At 38.3% G+C, this 22,324-nt stretch overlaps 1 protein-coding gene across 5 annotated transcripts in view; it reads left to right on the top strand.

Moving 5' to 3' along the window:
• The window catches only part of SLC25A21 (solute carrier family 25 member 21), a 516,565-nt gene that overhangs the window by 452,665 nt on the left and 41,576 nt on the right, over nucleotides 1–22,324 (top strand). For all 5 annotated transcript variants that reach the window (XM_012469187.2, XM_012469203.2, XM_064365802.1 and 2 more), the window contains 3 exons: nucleotides 8,091–8,157; nucleotides 12,829–12,888; nucleotides 16,615–16,722. In XM_012469187.2, coding sequence (XP_012324610.2) covers nucleotides 8,091–8,157; nucleotides 12,829–12,888; nucleotides 16,615–16,722 — 235 coding nt within the window. The remainder of the gene's footprint in view (nucleotides 1–8,090; nucleotides 8,158–12,828; nucleotides 12,889–16,614; nucleotides 16,723–22,324) is intronic.

Below are 22,324 nucleotides of genomic sequence, written 5' to 3'. Positions count from 1 at the left end.
ATGTGCACCTCCTTGAAATTTATTTGTGGCTTTTACAAGAAGAATCTGTGTCTCTTACTCTCTTTTGAACTGTTTTTCCTCTTCTCTAAAACATATGTGGTTTTCCCTCCCTCTTTTGCCTCGATGAAAATGGCCCTAAGATGCATGCAATTTTGTGAATTTGAGATTATAGATTCTACATAATTCAAATCACAGAGCCATGAAACCCCACTCTTTCATTTGGATTCTGTGAACTGCTAACACTTGTAGAGTACAAATGATGTCAGAATAATGCCCCAAAGGTACAGTCAGGACCAGAATTCTGCTCTGGAATGGAAGCTGTGCACTCATAACCCAGGGCTGAGTGTGGCCCTCATTGCTTTAATTACAGAGCCACAGCATGTGGGTAAAAAACTTGGATATGACAGCAAAAGAAGAAAGAGAATATTGTATGCCTTCAATCAGCTTTGTATTAGGAGATCCTTAAAGGAAAAATTATGTGAAAGAAAGAAAGAGGAAGAAAACAACAAACTAGCAAAATCTGTATTTCAGTATAATTTGGAGAAAATTACTGATTTAGGTTGATCATGTTGCCAGAACAGATGACTCAAGGCTTCCATACAAGAAATAGAAATTAGGAGGATGCCTGAAGCCTGAAAGAAGAACAAATTGTGAAGATATGATTGACTGCAAGGCTTCAAAATCAACTGTACCAAAGATGAGCTTGGATCATTGCCCAGAACAGAACTGAATGGTGATGTTCATTTGGGTTCTGACTGTTGAAACAAAATAAAATGTAGTAATTGTGCTCTGTTAGGTATACAGACGTGTTAAAGCTTTCCAATTTCCCCAACTGGGGATCTGGTGTCACTTTCCCTGTCGCTCCTATTTCATGCTTCACCGGTGAGTATTATTGCTGCTCTGGACGCTTACTGAATGCCAGGTTTTTGGCAAAGAAGTGGGATCCAGGTGAAAGCATCCTTCTCATGTTGTGTGTGTGTATTGCAGGTGGCTTGGAAAATGGCTTTTCAACTTGGAAGTCATTTCTGTAATTGACATTTTCAGGCTCAGATAATGTGCATCTCTATCCTGGCTTTCCCAGCGTGATGGTTGCTGGACTTTGGTTATGAATATCGACAGTTTGGATCCTAAAACACTTCACCCCTGACAACCAGGGAAAGCTTCAGCTTCCGTGAGCAGCAGATTTACACATTGATCTTTTCCTCTCTTAGGAGGAAAAAATGTCTTGTTCACCGTTTTCTTTATACTCATTTTCTCATTAATGTATCAGTTTAGTTTTATGGTAACCTTTCTGATAGAAAACAGGGTTTGACTCTTCCTAAAAGTCAGTTGTGAAGCAGCTATACTGTTTTCATTTCTCATTGGGAACTACAAAGAAGAAAATATTCCATGCTGTTGCTCCTAACACCAAAAACCTGATATTCTAGTAACTTAGGAAAATTCCCAGCCTGCTTGAAAGAGCAGTTCAACTCTGTGGTACAAATGGTTCCCAAACAAACATTTTCTACATGCTAAATTGGAAAAATACCAGCAAAACCAACAACGAGGTGACTCAGAGGGGAAAAGGGAGGGGTGGACAGGACATGTGATTTTTTCCACTCCTTTTTAGTTTCTTTACCTGAGTCAAATTTTGAGAATGTTAAGCCCTCCCCTGTCTACCCACTATTTACCATGAGGTCTTCAGATTTCAGTAGCTAAATTAAAGCAAGGAACTTTTTTTTCAATCATTCAAATGGACTAAAGATGTTGTCAGGTACACAATGTTTAATTAAGGCTCTGTCTGGCTGTCTGGTCTCTATGGGTATCTAAAATTTAGACTTATAAACAGGGCAATCTAAAACTGGACCCTACTAATGAGAGGCAGCAAGAAGGCATCTTTGAGGGTTTGACTTGCAGTACATGAACCACAGAGACTGGACACAAGCTGGAACTCACAGGAAATTTCACATTTCCGTGCTTCCATGCAGTCAGCATCTTTTCATTGGTTGCTCTGTGACCTTGTAGCCACCCGTATGTTAGATAGCTTCACACTTTTAAGATGGGAGTGTGGGGGGTGGAGTGAGGGATAAAATTATTTTGTAGGGTTTGGCAGAAATCTGTATTTCAAATAAGCTATGTGTGAGCTGTCTTTGAGAAGAACACGTGTGATATAGTTTTTGATCTTCATTTTACAGATGTACATAAGTAATGCAATTAAAAACAAATGTGATCCAGTGTTGTAGCACTGTGTATCTACTTAGGCTTGTGAACAACACCTCTCATTAGTCTATAAACCATCACATTCTAGTGGCTTTGGAGTTCTGGTACCCCCTCCTCGTATCTGCTGTGTGACTTTAGTCTGCTAGCTTCTCCAAAGGGGCTCTTTCACAGACAGTCACACTAATGGGATGGGGTTTTAATGTGTGAAATAATCTGAAAACATTTTTTATGAATAGTTCTCACAGATTCCTTATAAATGCATTGCTTAAGATTTAACAATTATCTTTAAGGTAATTATGATTTCAAGGATTTCAATTTCAGAATTTTTGTTCAGAAAGGGATGTGCTAAAGGTTATTTGTGTCAGCATATTTTTAGCAGCAGGTTAATAGAAGACATCATTAAAAGCAGCTCAAATAGTAAAGGTTTATTTAATTTTACATAACCAGAAATCTGGAGGTAGGATGCCAGCATTGGTTACTTCAGAAGCCCAGCAATGTCATTGAGGTCCAGGTCCCTTGCATCTTTCTCCTTGGCCATCCTTAGCTTGGGAGCAATGGTGTCTCACTTGACTGCAGTGCACAGGCATCTCACACAGCTAGGAAACACCTAGCAAAGAAGACAGGACTTTTCTTCCTATGGGCATCTTTGCCTTTGATTGGAAATCCATGCCTTCCAGCACACCATCTCCTCTTGTCTCTTGGGCTAGGTTTCAGTCATATGCCCATGCCTAATCCTCTCACTAGCAAAGGAATGAGCCCACCGTGATGGACTTGAACAATTCCACTTAAAATAGTTGCGTTTAAAGAAAAAAAAAAAAAACCATACCGTGTATCCTAGGGCTTTATCCCATAGGCCGGAGGAGTTCTGTCCTCCCTAAGCACAGGATATTGGATCACTCTGAGGAGCAAATGGGGTAAGGGGCATCTGTTGGATCAGTAACCAACATTCTCTCACATTGACAGAATTATCCTGGTGTGCTTTTTTTTTTTTTTTTGAGACAGAGTCTTGCTCTGTTGCCCAGGCTGGAATGCGGTGGTACAATCTCGGCTCACTGCAACCTCTGCCTTCTGAGTTCAAATAATTCTCATACCTCCCTACCAAGTAATTGGGACTATAGGCATATGCCACCACGCCTGGCTGATTTTTGTATTTTTAGTAGAGAAGGGGTTTCACCATGTTAGTCAGGCTGGTCTCATACTCCTGACCTCAAGTGATCCACTCACCTCGGCTTCCGAAAGTGCTGGTATTATAGGTGTGAGTCACCACACCCAGCCTCCTGGTGTGCCTCTTAAGGGAAAAAAGTTTATCTTGGGGGAAAAAAAGTTTATCCTAGGGCTCATTTTTTTTCCTCATTCTAAAACAACTAGAAAATGTTTAATCAATAGCCCAAAAGCTTTCACAAAAATGATCTTATTCATCTTAGACCAGTTCTATCAGTTATATAGTATTTCATATTACTTTAGAACAGAATTGAATAAAAATTGGAATAGAAACCTATTTTTAATGGCCTTTTCTGCTTCCTTCTAAAATAAGAAATGACAAGGTATTGTTGCAACATAAATAGTTTTTCAAAAGCTTTTATTGAAATAGTTTTATTTTAAAAAGAAAGCTATACAGTGTAGCCCAGTGGTGAAGGACATAGATAACTTGATTTGGGTTGCTATATCCTATTTGTCAATGACATGACAGTAGTTCTTACCAGCAAAATGAGGAAAATAATTATAAATATTTTAAAGGATTGTTGTGAAAGTTGATTGAGATTACTATGTGTACATATAATGACATGTATTTATTCTTAACAGAAAGGCTATTACAGAGTAAGCTTTCAATAGATTTGACTCTTTTTACTTACAATAATATTTACAAAAATCCATAAACATGCAAGCTAATACTTTTAGAAGTAACAGCTTTGAAAACACAATATAAGAGCTGCCATGTAGTTCATAATACAATTTTATGGGAGGTCTTGTAGTAGCTCTTATGCCTCTTCCCAAGATTCTTCCAGTTGGCTCAATGTGAGTCAAAACTTGAGATTAGAGTGGTACCTTTGCCATCATGTCAGAGAGAAGAACTGCCTTTGCTGCTACATAAACGTTTAGAATCACACCACCTATTCATCCAGCAAGTAGGCTGAAAGCAGCTCTCAGCTGCTCTTTACGTAAGTGGGATGACGCATGTTAACAGCGGGTGTCACCAATCTCTTAACTTCCCAGATTATGGTCCTGGTAAGCTGTAGGCGCTGCACAGCAAGCCAAAACCACATGAAGGCAGAATGGACAGTGCATATGAATATAAACATCAGTTCTTTTGCAGAAAAAAAATGCATCTGCTTCATAAAACATAATTGCTTTTTGGTTTTTAGAAACTGCATATAATATTTTGCATTGGGTAAACTTTCAATAATTATCTAATCAAGAACAGCTCATCAGCTGAGCCCTTGACCACATGCTCCTACCCACATTTTATATGTGACTCTTCTGATCGGCTCAAGGGCCAATTTTAACTGAGAGTGAAGCTCGTCCTATGACTGGACATGGCATGGAGGTTCTATAGCAGCCACTATGGCTGGATGGACCATGATGCTTACTTTCTGGATCCAGGGCTCTGCGTTATAAATAATGAATGCAACTCAAACTTATTTAAGTAAAAAAGAGAATTTCCTGGAAATGTTACTGAGCATCTCATAGAATCAAAGGCAGAGGTAAATACCAATATTCAAGAAAGGTCAAGACGTAACTAGGCTTAAAGAAATTCTGGAAACGGGTCCATACTCACAGAACCAGACCTTCTTCTTCTTGCTTTTGTGCCTCCCCAAATGGTGGTTTCTTTCTTTTTTATCACTGCAGATTGACTTTCTCCAAATCATTAAAAGCATGACTGCCATCGATATCCTAGTTTTATATGTTACAGTTTTAACCAGACAGAACAAGGCTGGCCCTGTTAGGGTTCCAAAATCCTAGGCTAGGTCTAGCTTGGATCAAATTAACTCAGGCAAAGAAGTAGAATACCATTTGGACCCATCTGGGTGAGGCACCCAGTCAACTCCTGCCTATAAGCAGCATCATGTTGTACTAATGTGTTTAAAATGGACCAGTCCTCAGCAGAAGCGCTGTTGACCTGACTGTTCCATAGATGTCTACTATTGCATGGATATACAGTAAAAACAATGCAAAGAGGTAGGTGGTCCTAGCTTTCATTTACCATCAGAGACTGCCTGTGGTCTTTGAGAACTTCTTGTTAAAATTGTTCATTCCCGGTTTGAAAGCTCAGGATGGTGGTGTGGGAGGAGGGGAGCAATCGCACATGAAAGCAGCTGAGCAGAGAGAAGAGGAGGAGGACACATCAATGAAGCATCCTCAACACAAAGCAGAGAGCTCTGGACCTCCCAGCTCTTTTCATATTAAATCCGTATGCTTCTCCCAGCTGCCTCTTCTTTCCTGCATCACACCTCTTTTTTTTAAATATTTTCCCCCATCACTTTTAAAATGAAGACCTTCTGTGTAGTTACAAGACTTTAGTCCTCTTCCAGAGAAGCAGTGCAAGACTTGATGCAAAAGTCTACAGTATGGCAAATTCTGTCTCTTCAGAGAAGTGCTTGCCCATGTCTTCTTGTTCTTTTCTCAGAATAACAGAATCTGAGGATTGAAACAGACCAGCCCTGAGGGCCGTCAAATGCATGGATTTGCTGTGTACCTCCCATCACTGGTATCCATGACAAGTGGCCATCCAGACTGCTTGATCACATACCAAAGGAGAACTCACCACTTTTTAGGAGAGCCCATTCTATCTTTAGGCAGTTCTGACTATTAGAAGTACTTCATTGTGTTAAGCTCCACCTGGGCCAAAAATGTGTCTTTTCTTGTTGCTTCCACCTGTTGGCACTAGTTCTACCACCTGGAAACAAAGAGAAAAGTGTAATATCTTTCTTTCACGTACACCTTTCAAAAGATCCATCACGTTCACCATATTTCTCCCTAAGATCATTCTTCTCCAAGTGAAGCAACTGTTCTTCCTATAACTGTTCTCTGTAGTGTGGGATTTCAAGTTCCTCTGTTGATCTGGGCACTCTGTTTTAAAAGCTTTACTTATTTAAGTGTTTCTCTTTATTTTTTTTTCCTCCAATAATCAGGCATAGTCTTCCAGATGAGGAACGATCAACACAGAAAGAACAGAACTAATAACCTTTTTTATTGTAGATGTAGAACTTCTGTTCAAGAAAATTACATTTATCTTTTGGGAAGACCAACCTATGCTTAGTCACTCTTTTTGCCAAAAATTACATAGTGATTAATTTATAATGAAATTTAAATGAGAAAAAGTATTTAAATGTTATTAGTTTCTAGAAGAAATTCGTGTTGACATGAGAATTTCAGGCATCAGTAGTTGAAATTGGAATGGAAAAGGGGTGGGAACAACTCATGAATTGCCATAGCTCTTCAAATCACATATCTGCTTTACTTCCTATTCATAATGCTAGCACTATCCATTAAGTCAAAAATGGTGGGCAGACTAAGCCCATATCTGGGAATCCTTTGATCCCTTTCTTCCTCTTTATGAGATCCATAAGCTTAACAAATATTTGTGTCCTGGTTACACACACACACACAAAAAGGATTCTGATGTAAGAAACCCAAATATTTGTTAATTTGCCCTCAAGTTGCTGTGTAAGCCAGTGAACTGAGGCTGTGTAAGCCCATGAATTGAATAAATCAGGCAACTACTTTAGTCTCCTCACTGAAAGGTGCTGTGTAAGCCAGTGAATTGAGAGAGAACAAGAGGTTACCATGTTGGTTTGGGTGGCACAGTGGGTTCACCTGAATTAGTTCTCAACTTCTTGCTCCCAGAAGCACAGCTAGAAGTGAACCCAGTTTAAGGAAGTTGGAGTGAAGCTTAGGGGGTCAGTCAGAGAAGCTGCAGCCCTATGTTAGATGGATATCCTAAATTAGGGACATGTTGAGCTCTGCCCTCATCTGTAGTCACTTACGGACTCATCAGGAAAAACGATTACTCAGAAAATAATGCATAATATTCTCTTCTATTTATATATTTTAAGGTTTGAAATGAAGATATGGCATGTACATGAAGATTGCAGGACAAAGGAATTTACAATTTTGAATTCTAAAATGTAATAAGAAATAAATGAGGACTCATTATAAATCTAATCATATGTCACTCTTTTTTTTTCTAAAAATATCTGACTATGTGACCATGGGCCTATGAACATTGGAAAAGAAAACTGGCCCATGCCTTGTGATTTTGCATATCAGCAAAGGAGTCTGGCATTTCTTCTGTTGTCAACACACAGTCCTATAGTGAGCCCTCTTTGACCATCTTCCATCGCCATTAAGGAAGCTTAAAAATTTTGACTAATTTAGGACAGGGCTAGAAGCCCTAGTACCATACCCACAGAGCTTGTTAGCTCCCTTGTATTAGTAAAACTAAAACTGAAAATTTCATCAGCTTCTTAGCCTCAGAAAGGTACAGTCTAATGGATTCAGGTATAATCATAACTTCATTTGGTTACAACAAGGGAGGAGATGCAGGACTGTAGATAGCTTGAAGCTACCTGCCACACAACTGAGAAAAAAAACTCAAGAGTCCTTAGAGTAAGGAGGGTCAGCTTCATCATTAAGGTACAACTAATGATCATGTTTAGCGACTTACCTAAGGGGCTCCTATCTCAGTATCATGTATTCATCTTCTGAATGTCGTAATGCTAATAGACATAGAATTTATTTCTTTATTTTGGAATGAAAGGAAGAGTTCGTGATTGGTATGCTATGTTGAATAATTGAGAATGCTTTCGGATTAGTTGCTTTATCTAAACAAAGTCAGAAATACTTGTTTCCTAATTTCCTTACTCACAGAAAATCTTTTATTTCTCCAACAGGTTGTTTGGTTTTTACAAGGGAATTCTGCCACCTATCTTGGCTGAAACACCAAAAAGAGCAGTGAAGGTAAGCATTGCATGCGTTCCCACCAAGCAAAAGCACGGGTGCATAATAGCGTCAGCACAACAAACTCTAAGACATTAAAATGAATTAAATATAAAGCACTAAAAATCTTAATGCAGAAATTATAGCATCATTTTTATTATAATTAGACTCAGTCAGTCTCTCAAATATGTAGATCAATTTGTAGATTTTTTTAATCAGGTAAAAGCATTCCATTCGAATGGGGAAATTATTCAAAAAGCGACATGGTGAAGGAAATACTAGTAAACCACAAAATAACTTGGACCTTTCTTCAAAGCAACTCGGAAATTTTCCTTTGGAGAAATAATTATTGAAGAAAGAGAGAGGGAGGGAAGAGGAAAGAGGAGATGAAGAAAAACCTTTCTCCCTAAATCATTCCCATTTTATTAACAGAGTAAACCAATATACTATATTTGTTTATATGTGATTCTCACATAGTGTATTTATTTGGCATGCCAACTTCATTTTACCCCTTAGTCTCCTCTGTTAAAATTCTCTATTCTGGTTCTTACAAAAATTATTACTTCCAGTACCCTGATTTCCATTTACTTAACCACATGACTGTAGAGGTTTATATACTACTTGCTAGTTCAGTATCTGAAGAGGAACAGGGAGATCTGGCAGAACATCCAGGGGCAAAAGAACTCCATCTGACTACTGTCTTCTCTCAGACAAAAGTCCTGATCATAGAGACTCTGATCATCATTGCTCCCCTCCCCCACACCACTGACATCACCAAATAAGGCTTTGTTCTTCCATAATAATGATAACCTAAACTAAAAGACTTCCTTTCCAAGCAATATAAGGCTTTTTTTTCCACATACATTACTCAGTTTGTATTCCCGGCAGTCCTGAAAGGCAAGAGGGAACAGCTCATATACTTTTGCTAAGTAAGTTCAAGAGGGTGACCGGTTTGAAATTACGATAAAATCACCCACATATACACACAAACATCCAACCTTTATATTATGTCAAAATGGCAATTTAATAGGATTGAATTCAAGTCTAGAATTTGGAAAACAAAGCTTTAGACATATTTTCTCTTTAAATTTATCCTCTTTGTTGGTATAGGTTTTGTGATTTTATAATATCACTTCAATACAAATTTAATTATAAGGATCTGAATCACAGTAGAGAATCTGGAATAAGTTCACCAAAGTACACAAAAGAGCTGAATTGAATTATGAAATGGCTTTACTCGATAAAAGATTGCCCAAGTAAACAAACAGAGCAAAGTTCCTGTTCAAAAGGGAAGTCGCTTTATCTGCATGGAATGATAGATTCATCTGTTCAGTGATTTACATGTGTAAACAAAGTAAATTACAATTAGAGCTTTTCTTGGAATATTTTTTCTTAATATTATATGTTGGAGACAATTTAAACTTTAAGGGGATTAAGACATCAACACTGAACAATTTTTTACAGAAAAAAAAAAGTTTAGCTTTATAAAATGGAGTTAGTCTCTATTTTACAAAAGCAATGCTCTCTGCCAGAACAATGGTTAACAGATGAACTTTTGGGCAACTGGATATGGTGTATGTGTCCCAGACATCTTGTTTCAAGTAGATTTTACCTTAAAATTATTGAGACATATGGTAAGTATGTTGGCTTTTTAAGTATAACTTGGAGTTAAGTGTATCTTTGCCAGATGGATAGCCTAGTTTTTCAACACAATTTATGAAAACATTCATTTTATAGATATTTATCTTAGGATTTGTGAGGAAAGCAATCACCTGATTGTAACGATTTCATACATCATAAACTGCTTCATTGTATGTCATCAAAGTTTACTTAAAAAAAAAATTCAGAGACTGTGGGGTATATCTGTGCATGCGTGTGTGTGTGTGTGTGTATTCTTTAGTTAAAATACTAAAGTGTACTGACACTTTAGTTAAAATCATTACCATAATCAGAAACAGACAATTTTAAGTTTTTATGTAAAAGTACATAAAAAAAGCTTATTTCTTTGAAATAAGCTTTATCATTAAAATAATAAGACTAACTGATGCTAAGTGGATGAAACTTCTCCTTTCATGAATTAGACAGAATTAGTATTATAGTTAGCAAAAGGAAATGAAGACTTGAGAGAGATCAACTGATCCCTCAGAGATGAGTGACACCATGGTTCAGGCTTCAGGGTCCAGTCTTGAGCTTCACACATGCAGAAATACCACTTTTCCCATGTTCAGTTTCTCAAGGACTGCCTTATGCTAACTAAATTCACAAGAGATTATAAACTGTGAAGGCTATTTGTTCACTGCAATATACTGATACCAATCATAGTATTTACACATAGTAGATTTCAGTTGATATTGGATGAATAAAGGAAACATATATAAAAAGAAACAGAAAGAAACAAAGAAATATAGAGAGAGAGAAATTTCCCACATCTACTGTTCAGAGTCTCTGGAGGGCCAAGACTTCCACTCCTGGTGGAAATAGAGTATCAGGGACCAGTATGAAATAACAGTTTTCAAGACACTGGACACATCAGATGATGAAGGCTGGAAATACCTGAGAAATGGAAAACAAATGAGATGAGCCCTGTGATGCCACAGCTTACTGCCTTGGGTTACTTTCCAGGCCCTGGGGCAGGGAGGGGAAACCAAGGCAGAGCCCAGGGGACTCCCTGGGTTGAGAAGAAGCTGAAAAGCAGGGGAGAGCAGGGCAGCCAGAGTCCACAGGACAGAGTACCTGCACAAAGGAACAGGGAAGAGCAGGCTGCACAAAGAGAGAACTCCTGAGGTCTGCAGAGGGACCCCCCAAGTGTTCAGCTGAGTATTGACCAGTGCATGTCTATGAGGAAACTACCAATGCCTGGGAAAGAACCGCCCAAAAGGCTTCAAGGGAACAGCGCTCAGTGGTCACATGGGGCTGGGAATAGTGCCTGTTCCCACCAGCCAGACTGGAAAGCTTCAGCAGTCCCAGGGCATTGAGAGGAGTGCTCATATACTTAAGGCATCTATGACTCCTTTGGTAACCTAAGTGAAGACAGAGAATAAAAACTAAGATTTTTCAACAGTCGCACTTGTGCCAGTCCTGTCAGGGAATCTTACTTAAATTATCTTATTTAATGATAACTCTAAAAGGTAAGTTTTGTGTTCTTGAGAGTTAGAAAGGTTAAGCAACTTTCCTGTGCTTTCACAGCTAATTAGCATAACCTGGAATCAGCTCTAGCACAGCTCACTTCAAAATGCCAGCAAGGTGATTGTCAAAGTGATGATGATGACCATCAAAAAAATGAAGAAAAATAAATTATTTTAAAAACCTAAGATTATAACACTTTTCCTTCCATGGTTAATGGTTTCTAATGCATATTTCATCAAAAAAGTGGTGGTCCCTGGTGAGTACTATTTTAACACCAGGATAGTTTCAGGGCTTTTACGAGCCACTAGAATGTTAGCTCAAGTAGGCAGAGGTTTCTCCTAGAATAGGAGGTCTCTAATAATATTATTAAATGAGTGAATTAAATGAATCCTGGTTCTAGAAATTCTACATTCATAGTACATTTAAAAGACCATGGCACAAAAGTAGTTCCTGAGTGTTGAAAAGAATCAAAATGTATCTGGAGTAAAATGATTCTCGGGCTGCACAAACACTCATTAAAGCTGTCTATAAGGAGCTACTTCTTCCTAACAGCAGAGTATTTTTTTCTCTGAAATCAGATTTTGCGTTCTTTCCCCATTTTACTGGGCTATAAAATAATAGAGTAGAAAATACTGGGGACCATATAATACCCATATCATTTTCGGAGTCTTGAGAATCAGTCTCTAGCAGGACCTAAAAACATGCCTTATCAGTGGTATTGACAGCTCCTGAGTACCCAGGAGCAAAACATGTTCAAGCAGAGTTGTTGCTCAAAAAGTAGAATACAGAAAGAAGGGGAAATATGTATTATATGAAGCAATTGATTAGTTTTGCCTCCATTGAAATTTGTTTGCAGAGAAAATTATGCTAAACATCATCTACTGAAGAAACTAACAATACATTCATCTAACAAATCATCACCAGCATCTTTATCACCATCAGTTTTGAAGGAAGGAATTAGCAGCTCTCTTTATTCATTCAGGTTGAAGACAGCCTTTTACGGCAGGGGATGGTCTAGATAACCTCATTGGGTTCTTCCCTAGTTTATCATGGCATCTTTATAATTATTTAGTGTTTTCAATTCCATGGAGCAGAGGGGAGACACCACAATAGAAATGCAACTTAAGGCTGAAAAGTGGATGTCTTTTTACAAGTGTGTTAGAAAATTGGGCTTTCACTGGGAAAGCAGTTCATAGAGAAAACATAGGAGACCAAAGACGTCAGGTTTCTAGGCCTATAATGTTGAATCAGTGCCATAAGAGAGAACTCTATTGATGTCTGGGGAAACTGAAAATGGTCATGGTAAATGGAAGTTGTATGGTTCATTTACTGCTCTAAAGGATTTCATCAGCTCTTCTGTAGGTTATTATAACTGCATTTGAAACTGTGAATGTTAAAGAAAGATCCAATAGCAACTACCCAAGACAGGATTAAAAACTGTATTAGATAGTTTATCATTTTTTGAAATGCTGGTTAACGTAATGATTTACTAAAGAAATTTGAGTCAATTAAAGAGTTTGTTGCAGGAAATTGTTATAAATCTGTGGGTTTGGTTTTGTTTCACAGTTTTTCACCTTTGAGCAGTACAAGAAATTGCTAGGATATGTGTCACTGTCACCAGCATTGGTAAGTGAGAGTATTTATTATACTTAAATGTGTGTGTTATTTCATAAAGCAAAATCTAGTAACAAAAACTCTTTTGATTCCCCAAGCCCAGCTACTAAAATATGAATTTGAGTTATTCAATGTTCAGCTACTTGTTGAAAGCCATCTTCCTAATAACTCACAATTTGGCTATTTTATAGCTCCCAGTGATGAATTTATGATAATAATGATATGTCTAGAAAGGCTCCATATGAGATATGGTCAAGAACATGAAATAAAGAGTATGTTTATCAAAGACTCTTTTTAAACCAAAACATGTATATGTTTACATACATACTGCACATACCTATTTATGAAAAAGTCAATATGCCAAACAGGTCACTTTTCCAGCTTTTGCACCAGCTGTAGTAAATATAAGACCTCAGAGCCCTTGGGATAAAATCACTCTGTGGTTAGATGCAGACTGAAGGGCCTTTTATAAGAATGACTGTAAACAACTCAGCTAGGGAGAATTGTGATATTACAACGACATATCTCATTTATTACACAAAATTCACTTGGTGATTTGAACATTTACCTACACCATTCCTCTTCTTCTTGGTGACTTTGCTAGACTTTTCACAGAAGTTAATTGTATTGACCAAATGGCTTCTACAAACGTGTGTGCAACAGGAGCCCCGGAGAGAGCAAATGCACTGATGTCTCCCTCCAAGTCTGCAAAACAAAGCAAAAGAAAATCTGCATTGGCCCACCAATTGTCAGTGTACTCCAGCCTCTAGGAAAATGCCCTCATTTACCTAATAAAATGGATAATATTTGAGAATATGCCAAATAGACTGTCCAAGAAGAAGTATCTGTTATTTTTTAAAAATCATACATGCCCCTTTTCTAGGAAAGATCCTGTTAGGAAACCTAATAGCATCACTTTTTGTTATGACAAAGCAAGGTCCCGTCCAGCTCTTGCCTATACAAGGTGGCTGGGAGGCATGGCCTCCTAGAGAGGAGCAGTTATATCATGAATCTCAAAACTAGCTAAGATTTTTTTCTTTTAATTCTTCAGCAACAAATTTGGAAACAGCTTGGTGAAAAGAGGATTAAAACTTTCCTAGTGAGAAACAATAAAATATGGTCTCTAGGGGGCCAGCTGGCTGTTCTTGTGTCAAACATTGGTACGTTGTGAGAGACTGTAGGTCTTTGGACTCTTGAGAATTGAAATAGAAAAGCTTTTGGTCACTGAAGCTACCATAACCAAATGCATGCAAACTGTGTACAGTTCTCTTTTCTTGAACTCATTTATTTCAGTGACTTTTTGTGATATGCCTAGACATTTAAACAGCTATTAAATGTCCCCTGGTGCTCTCACATGAAAAGCCTAGGAGACTGGAAACCCAACAGTAAATGTAGGTTTCTGGAACAATCTACGTAACATGATCTCCTGATATCTGATCAATTCTTTTGACAAGGGACTGCTGAACACTAGTTCTGACAGCAAATGTAGCTAAGTTTTATAGAAGAACAAAAAAGGGAATTACTTGGAAGATTGCATATAGTAAGTAATAAAAACCTGGACATCTGGATTTTAGCTTTCTCAGTCAGAAGAATTTGAGACTAGTATTTTTTTTCCACTTTTGGCTTCCAAGATGGAAGTCTGAGATAAATGAATAAAATATTTGGTAAGTTATCCTATACAAGTATGTTTAAAATTGTAATGAAGGGAGATGAAATGAAAACATCCTCAGTGAGTCTCTCTCTCCTAGAATCTGTATGCAATTTCATTCTTCCTTTTATTACTATTATTATTATTTTTTGAGATGGAGTCTTGATCTGTTGCCCAGGCTGGAGTGCAGTGGCGTGTTCTTGGCTCACTGCAACCTCCACCTCCCAGGTTCAAGCAATTCTCCTGTCTCAGCCTCCCTAGCAGCTGGGATTACGGGCACCCACCACCACCAAGCCCGGCTAAATTTTGTATTTTTAGTAGAGACAAGGTTTCACCATGTTGGCCAGCTGATCTTGAACCCCTGACATCAGATGATCCACCCACCTTGGCCTCCCAAAGTGCTGAGATTACGGGCATGAGCCACCGCGTCCAGCCGTTCTTCCTTTTTCTGTGTGCAACAAGAACAATGGTGTTTACATGGCACTATATGAAATGGCTTCACACATTATTTTGAGCCTTAAAGTAACTTTATGAGCAGGAAAATTAGATATCATCTCCATTTTACAGATAAGAAAACTGTGGCTCATAGAGATTCAGCAATTTATACAACAGAGCCACAGCTAGCACCAATGGCACCTTTGTGTGAATAATGAAAGGCGCCCTTTCTCCTGACTGATGCCTCTCCAGGGCTTCTCTTAGCAAATTAGGGGCAAGCTGGATTCCAGCCTCCACACATCCTTGGTTGGGCACCTTTGCCTATGCACAGGCTACTGTGTGTTACAGCTCTAGTCACACAGCCAATGAGTACTAGAATTGGAGCTAAACCCAGACCTCCTGTGTCTGGATCCTGCCTCTGTGCTTCTCTTTCTAAGATTATACAACATTCCTTTCTGCTTCTTCCTCTCTTTTAGTCTCCTATTTAGAAGATATTAGCACCCATTAATAAGAGTTATCTGTTATTTGCTCTTCATTGGTTTTATTCTTCTCTTGGTTGTCTAGAGTACTACTTCTTGTCCTGGAATGGGAGGTTCAGCACTAAATAATTACCTTTTTTCCAACATCTCTTTTGGAGATTGGGGCTTTATTTCATTTTGTTTTTCTGTCTTGTGTGTGCATCTTTTAATTGTGTTTATTTTTGATGCAGATTTTCTGGAAAACACATAAGCATTCTACCTAGAGGAAAATTCTAGAAAAAATCGTTCTTTCCTATTGCAGAAATTCTTAACAGATAGCAAATAAGAACTCGACATACAGTCACCCTGTAATAAGTTTTCTAGATTTTATTTGAGCCCTTCAGAATAACCTAGTCATTTCTTTGTCTTTCTTTCTTTTTTTTTTTAATTTGAGACAGGGTCTCACTCTGTCGCTCAGGCTGAAGTGCAGTGGTTCCATCATAGCTCACTGCAGCCTTGAACTCTTAGGCTCAAGTGATAATCCCACCTCAGCTCCCAACTGTGCCATTTCTGTTCTAGCCATTTCTGATATAAACTTTTAGGTGTAGAAGACTATGTCAATTACCTGTGTTTTTTAAAATAGGGAAAAGACAAATAAAAAATAAATTTTGTTTGTTAATAGTCCAGAATAGTGACTCTAAAAACATGACCATAGAGTTAAACGTTGCCAGCTATGTTGTTACCTGAATTTAACATTTTAGAAACATTTTATTTGTGGTTCTGCTCCTTGAATTTCTTGTATGCCCAATAAAGAAATTTAAGTACATGTTTAAAAATGAAGCTCTCCTTTTACAATACAAATTCTCTTAATTGTTATATTTGCAGATGTTTTAGTATCCACCTTTAAATCAGTAAAACAAACTTGCTTTTTGTTAAAGGAAAAAGTCGTTGTTGATGGAACTTTGACATTTTATTTTGAAATTGTTAGGATGTGGTTTGTGGCTTCTGTAATTTCTTCTTCATGAATTGTCAGCATCTAATCAAGAACTAAAGCTGTTTAGTAATGGTATATGGTGCATTTATGTAGGTTTCTCCATTCTCTTTATAACGTTCAGCTGCACGGTGTAATGAATAGGATGTTTAAATCTGTACACATGATAACTTGTTTTAAAGTACTGATTGATTTAATTTTTCTAGACATTCGCCATTGCTGGATTGGGATCTGGACTAACAGAAGCCATCATAGTTAACCCTTTTGAGGTAGTAAAAGTTGGCTTGCAAGCAAATCGGAACAAATTTGCAGAGGTAACCATTTAATGTTGTTGATGGCATGTAAAAACTTTTTTTTTTTAAATTTTACTTTAGGTGCATACTATATCTGGCATTTCTCCCCATGTTATCCTTCCCCACCCTCCCCTCCCTCCCCACCCCCTGCTGTCTCTTCCCATTCCCCCACCAACTGCCCCCAGTGTGTGATGCTCCTCTCCCTGAGTCCACGTGTTCTCGTTGTTCAACACTCACCTATGAGTGAGAACATACAGTGTTTGGCTTTCTGTTCTTCTAAAACTTTTTTTTTTGAGACGGAGTTTCGCACCTGTTGCCCAGAGTAGAGTGCAATGGTGCCATCTCAGCTCACCACAACCTCCGCCTCCCGGGTTCAAGTGATTCTCCTACCTCAGCCTCCCAAATAGCTGGGATTACAGGCATGCACCACCACGCCTGGCTAATTTTGTATTTTTAGCAGAGACAAGGTTTCTCCATGGGTTGGTCAGGCTGGTCTCAAACTCCTGACCTCAGGTGATCTGACTGCCTCAGCCTCCCAAAGTGCGGGATTACAGGTGTAAGCCACCATGCCCAGCCATAAAAACTTATTTTTAAGTATGGATGTGAAACAATGGACCCAACTTTTACCCACTTATTAAAGCCATAGTAAATCATTGTTAAAGAAATAGGGTAAGAAAAAGTCAAATATCTCCTGCAAGTAAAGTGTTAACAAAAATGCACTGAGATCTAATGGACAAACACTTGTTTATTAATTTTTTATTTTAGAGATCTATCGTAATCTGAAATGACTTATTTAGAAATATTTTCCCAGCTGCTGGCAAAACTTCTTTCACATTGCACTAGAATGGACTACAGCTAAACCACTGAGGTGATAACATTATTTTGCTTTTTAAAAAATGACCTCACTCCTTTCCCTACTACACCCACCACCCGCCCTGAAAGATTCAGATAATCTGTCAAACTTGTCTTTTGGTTAAATCCAAATGAGCAAGTTACTAAACGTGTTTAGACGTCACCACGTGGACAACGATGGGTCTTGACATTTCATCATTGGCACATGACGTCTGTGCGGACAGCATTCCTTGGTGTGTGCTGCCTTCACTTCCTTCCAGTTACCTAATAATTCCCTTTCAACTGCCAAGTCCAGCTGCTCTTGTTTTATTCTTTTGGGTGCCAGGCACAAAGTAGGGGGAAAACAAGGGAATTGGCATTCCAGATCCCTTCTTAGCATTTTAATTTAATTCCACAACTGGGTAGCATGTGGTAGAAATTGGTTTGGAGTATCTGCTGACCTGGATCTTTCTGTAGGAAAGTTCCCCTGCCTACTGCTTAAGCAGCTGCTAATGGGTGGAGACCCCCTCACTCCCACCCCACTTCCTGCCTGCTGATGCTGCCTGAGAGCTTCCTGGCAGCTTCTCAGGCAGGGGCATGGGGAAGGAAGGGGGGTCCTACTCACCTTTAGCTGCCAAGACCTGGGGGGACAGGGTTGGGCTGTTATAGCAGATGGTATCTACTCAGATGAAGTCAATCCTAATTCAGGGGCAGTTTTTTTTTTTTTACTTTTAAAAAGATTATCTTAAATACAATGATACATAGCACTTTATAAAAAGTTGAAAATCTCTGTATTCTAGTTTGTTTTCTCTTTATTCTTTCTTGAATGAAGGAAAAAGATTGTGAGGAATGGGGGAGGGGCAAGGAAACATTTTTTAAGTGTCTTATCAATATGGAGCATTTAAAATAGTTCCCATGGTATCTGCTTAAGGCAAACTTGGTTTGTTAGACTGGGAGAATTACCAGTTAGAAGAAAATTGCAGAGACCCCTGTCCAGTGTTCCATCTTATCGCTTGGGAAGCTTGACTTGAAGCAGCAGTGAGTAGGCAAAGGAATAAACAGGACTTCAATTGCAGTTCTCTAACTAGGCAGCATGTAACCACAAGGACTCAAATGGGACAGAGCATCAAAGGGCACTCACAGGAATGAAATTCATGAGTTATCACAGCACCTTGGCTCATGCTAATGTTCTTTTTCTCTCCTTTGCCTTCAAGGAGGTTCTGCACTGAGTTCAAGTAAGAGCTGCTAATGTTTTCAATCTGCTAATGACTTGCTAGAACACAATAAACACGCTTCCTGCCCAACAAAAGAATGTGCTGCATGTGTACATGCCACCAGTTCATCACTTACATAAATGCAGTCTGTGTAAATCATGTATATTTAGCTATTTTTTAAAGCGGGGCCAGGGGTAGCAGGAGCTTGTTTGGGGTCATTTCTTTTGCATAATCACTGAACTGGACATTATCAGGTATTTACTTACAATAAAATCTACTAGATGCATTATAAGATATTTTTAAAGTTACTTTAGTTAGAATTTAGCAAAGTAGTGATTACATAGGTCACCCGCATCAGCATTTATTTACAACAACTAGCAGAATTCAGTAGCTGAAATGAGGTGGTGTTTTGATGCGGCGCATTATGGGCAATGTTGATCAAATTGAAGCAGTAGGTGCTTTTACTCAACAGACAGTAATGGGATTGTGCCTGTTGTAGAAAATGTCTGAGAAAAAGAGATGACATGGCAAGAATAGAATATTTGGATCTAGTTATTTAGAAAATAACTGCTGATTATTTATGCTAATATCTCGTAGGTCTTTTATCTAGGACTCAATAATCCCAAAGCCTTCTTCATTGACTAGCTCCTTTTATCCAACAAGGGAATAGATACCCCTAGGTAACCTGTGCCTGTGTATGGTCAGGAATAATTCTTGCTTTCTTCACTCTAAGGCTTTGTGTGTTGTTAAGTATAAAACGGAGATGAGGAGAAAGAGGAAGAAGAGGATGAAGAGAAATTGAAGAAGAAAAGAATTAATTTAATGTCTATTGCCTTTAAAGATTTGACTTAAAAAAATTAATCCAAGCATAAAAGTAATGCATATTTATGTTAAAAGCACCAAAAATATATATATATTTCTTAAATATGTATGTATAAGTGCACTAAAAATCTAGACTCTAGAGCAGCAGTGCTGTCTAATAGAAATATATGAGCCACATTTTTAGTAGCTGCATTTAAAAAAATAAAAAGAAACAGGTGAAATTAGTTTAATAATGTATTTTATTTAACCAGTATATTCATTTTTCTGAAGACTATTTTTAGAGCAATTTTAGGTACACGGCAAAATTGAGCAAAAGGTAGAGGCTTCCTATGAACCCCATTCCCCTACACATGCATACACATGCATCATCTTCCCCATGATTAACATCCCCCATCAGAGCAGTCCATTTGTTTCAACTGATGAACCTACATTAACATATCATTATCACCCAAGTCCATAGTTTACATTACAGCTCACTCTTGGTGCTGTACCTTCTATGAGTTTGAACAAATGTATAATGACATATATTTACCATTATAATATCATACAGAGTAATTTCACTGCCCTAAAAATCCTCCATGTTCTGCCTATTCATCCCTCCCCACCCAGCTTAATCCCTGGCAACCACTGATCTTTTTACTGACTCCATAATTTTTCATTTCAATGTGTAATTGACATAAAAATTATATGAGATATTTGCATTCTTCTTTTACACTAAATTTTAAAATCTGGTGTATATTTTATGCTAACAGCACATCTCAACTAAAACATTTTAGGTCCTCATGGCCACATGTGTAGTAACTTCTATATAGGATAATTCAGGTCTATAGGAATTCATACTAAAGTCCACACCTCTGGAGAGGAGATTAGAATAGAGGAGGAGAAGGTGAGAGTTTAAGAGAAAGGCTTTGTGATATTGAATGTTTTAACATGAGAATGTATTCATGTTTTGTCTATGAACATTTACTTTCAAAAGTAATGCATGCTCATTGTAGAAAATTTAGAAAATACAGAACAGTTTAAAGAAAAGTATGTTATCCAGAGGAAATCCTTCTAATGGCTCTGCCAAGATCAAGCCCTGCTTTCAGGGAAGACCTTCTCAGCTGATCAGGTGGGAATGACTTACTGGCCTATCTTGGGGCTCAACCTTGCATAATTCATGTGCCATGATTTCATTTATAAGAACAGAACCCCCATTTGTCCTACTCTGTAATTTCTAACAGAGCTTGAACTTTGTTTGCCAATTACTGAAGAGCATATACAATCAGAGCCGTGTAGAAAGGAAGAACAATCTTGTGGGGAGAGACACCGAAGTTCTCATTACACTTTTTACTATTCTCCAGCAGTGTGGTCTTGAACAGCATACCTGCAGTTCCCTCACTGGTGAAATGATAGTGATCAGTTCATCTCCTTACAGCAAGGCACCTGTGTAGTGGTTGGAAGCACAAGCCCTGGAGGGAGATCTCAGTTGTTGACATGTGACAACCTCACATTTCCTACCCTGACACTAGCCCAGTTTCTTTGTTTGTTAGGAAAAAATAATAGTAATAGCCATGTCAAACAGTCAAATGAGGGTTAAATGAGACTATATAAAGCTGAGCTGTCAATATGATCTAGTATGCAGTGATGGTTTAGGAAACGTTAGTCATCATTATTACAACATGCTTTTTATGAGAATTTAAATGTGTTAATATATGCAATGGTCTTAACACAGAGCCTGGCAAATGGTAGGCATTCAACCAATGATAACTATTTCTAGATGCAAGTTGACCTTACAAATCCGTCAGTTTAGATAGAGACAGATTTGTTTTGAGATAATTCCCCAATTAATATTAAGCAATCACAGCTGACTCCAGTTGTAGGGACTAACACAGCTCACTGAGCAATGGTCTTCTCCCGAAGTGTGCCTTAGGTCATTCTCAGATGCCAGTGCCATCCATTCAGCCTGAATTCCTTATCAAGGCTTATGGACTGGCAGCTTGCTTACAGTGCCTGTTGATGAGGTCTTTAAACTGAGATAAGGGTCCATTATCATATAGCAGTAGCTGGATATCCATTTACTGTAAATAACTAGCCCTTAGCAGCAGAAGTTAGAAATGAAACTAAAAACATTTGAGGCCACTTTGGGAAGAATTCTACCGCAATCAAGAGAGCCTTCCCCTGGAATAGATGTATAAAGTTAACATGAATTGTTGGTTAAGCCTTCTTAATCACTTCACATGGAAAGTTATGAACTAAGCTCATTTTCAGCCTTTTCAGTCAGCTCCTAGTTGTGGTAGAATACCAAATGGATGGGCTACATGCAGAACGGCCAACTGACTTGACCACACCTTTAAGAAAAACAGAGCATGTACCCCATAGATTCTTATTTTTGAAGATAGGTAGCTCTTGTCCTGCCAATTGGGAGAATTTCTCAGGCAGCATGTCTGCTGTTCAACCTGTCTACTCTCATCTTTTGGACATAAACCACCATGGAGTCCTACACAGTGTATTTTGATTTTCCTATATCTTGAGCCTGAGGTGGTTAGTCAGTGGGGTCTTTTAAACATGTAATTCCCAAGTAACTTCCAGCAAGAAGTTGCTGCAGCTGAGAGGGGCTCTGCAGTGGAGGATAGCCAAGGACCACAGTAGCCCATATGATACTTAATATAATACAAAAGTCTTCTGGGTGATGGGGGAGAGATAGAGATGGAATAAAGGAACTGCTACAGTTCCAGGTGCAGAAAGCATGGTCTAGAAGAAGGGTGGGCTGTTCC

Source organism: Aotus nancymaae, unplaced genomic scaffold (genome assembly GCF_030222135.1).
Source record: "Aotus nancymaae isolate 86718 unplaced genomic scaffold, 86718_ANA_hifiasm-v0.15.2.pri h1tg000062l, whole genome shotgun sequence".
Lineage (NCBI taxonomy): Eukaryota > Metazoa > Chordata > Mammalia > Primates > Aotidae > Aotus > Aotus nancymaae.
Note: the sequence above shows the minus strand (reverse complement) of the source record. Positions and strands in the feature narration are given on the sequence as shown.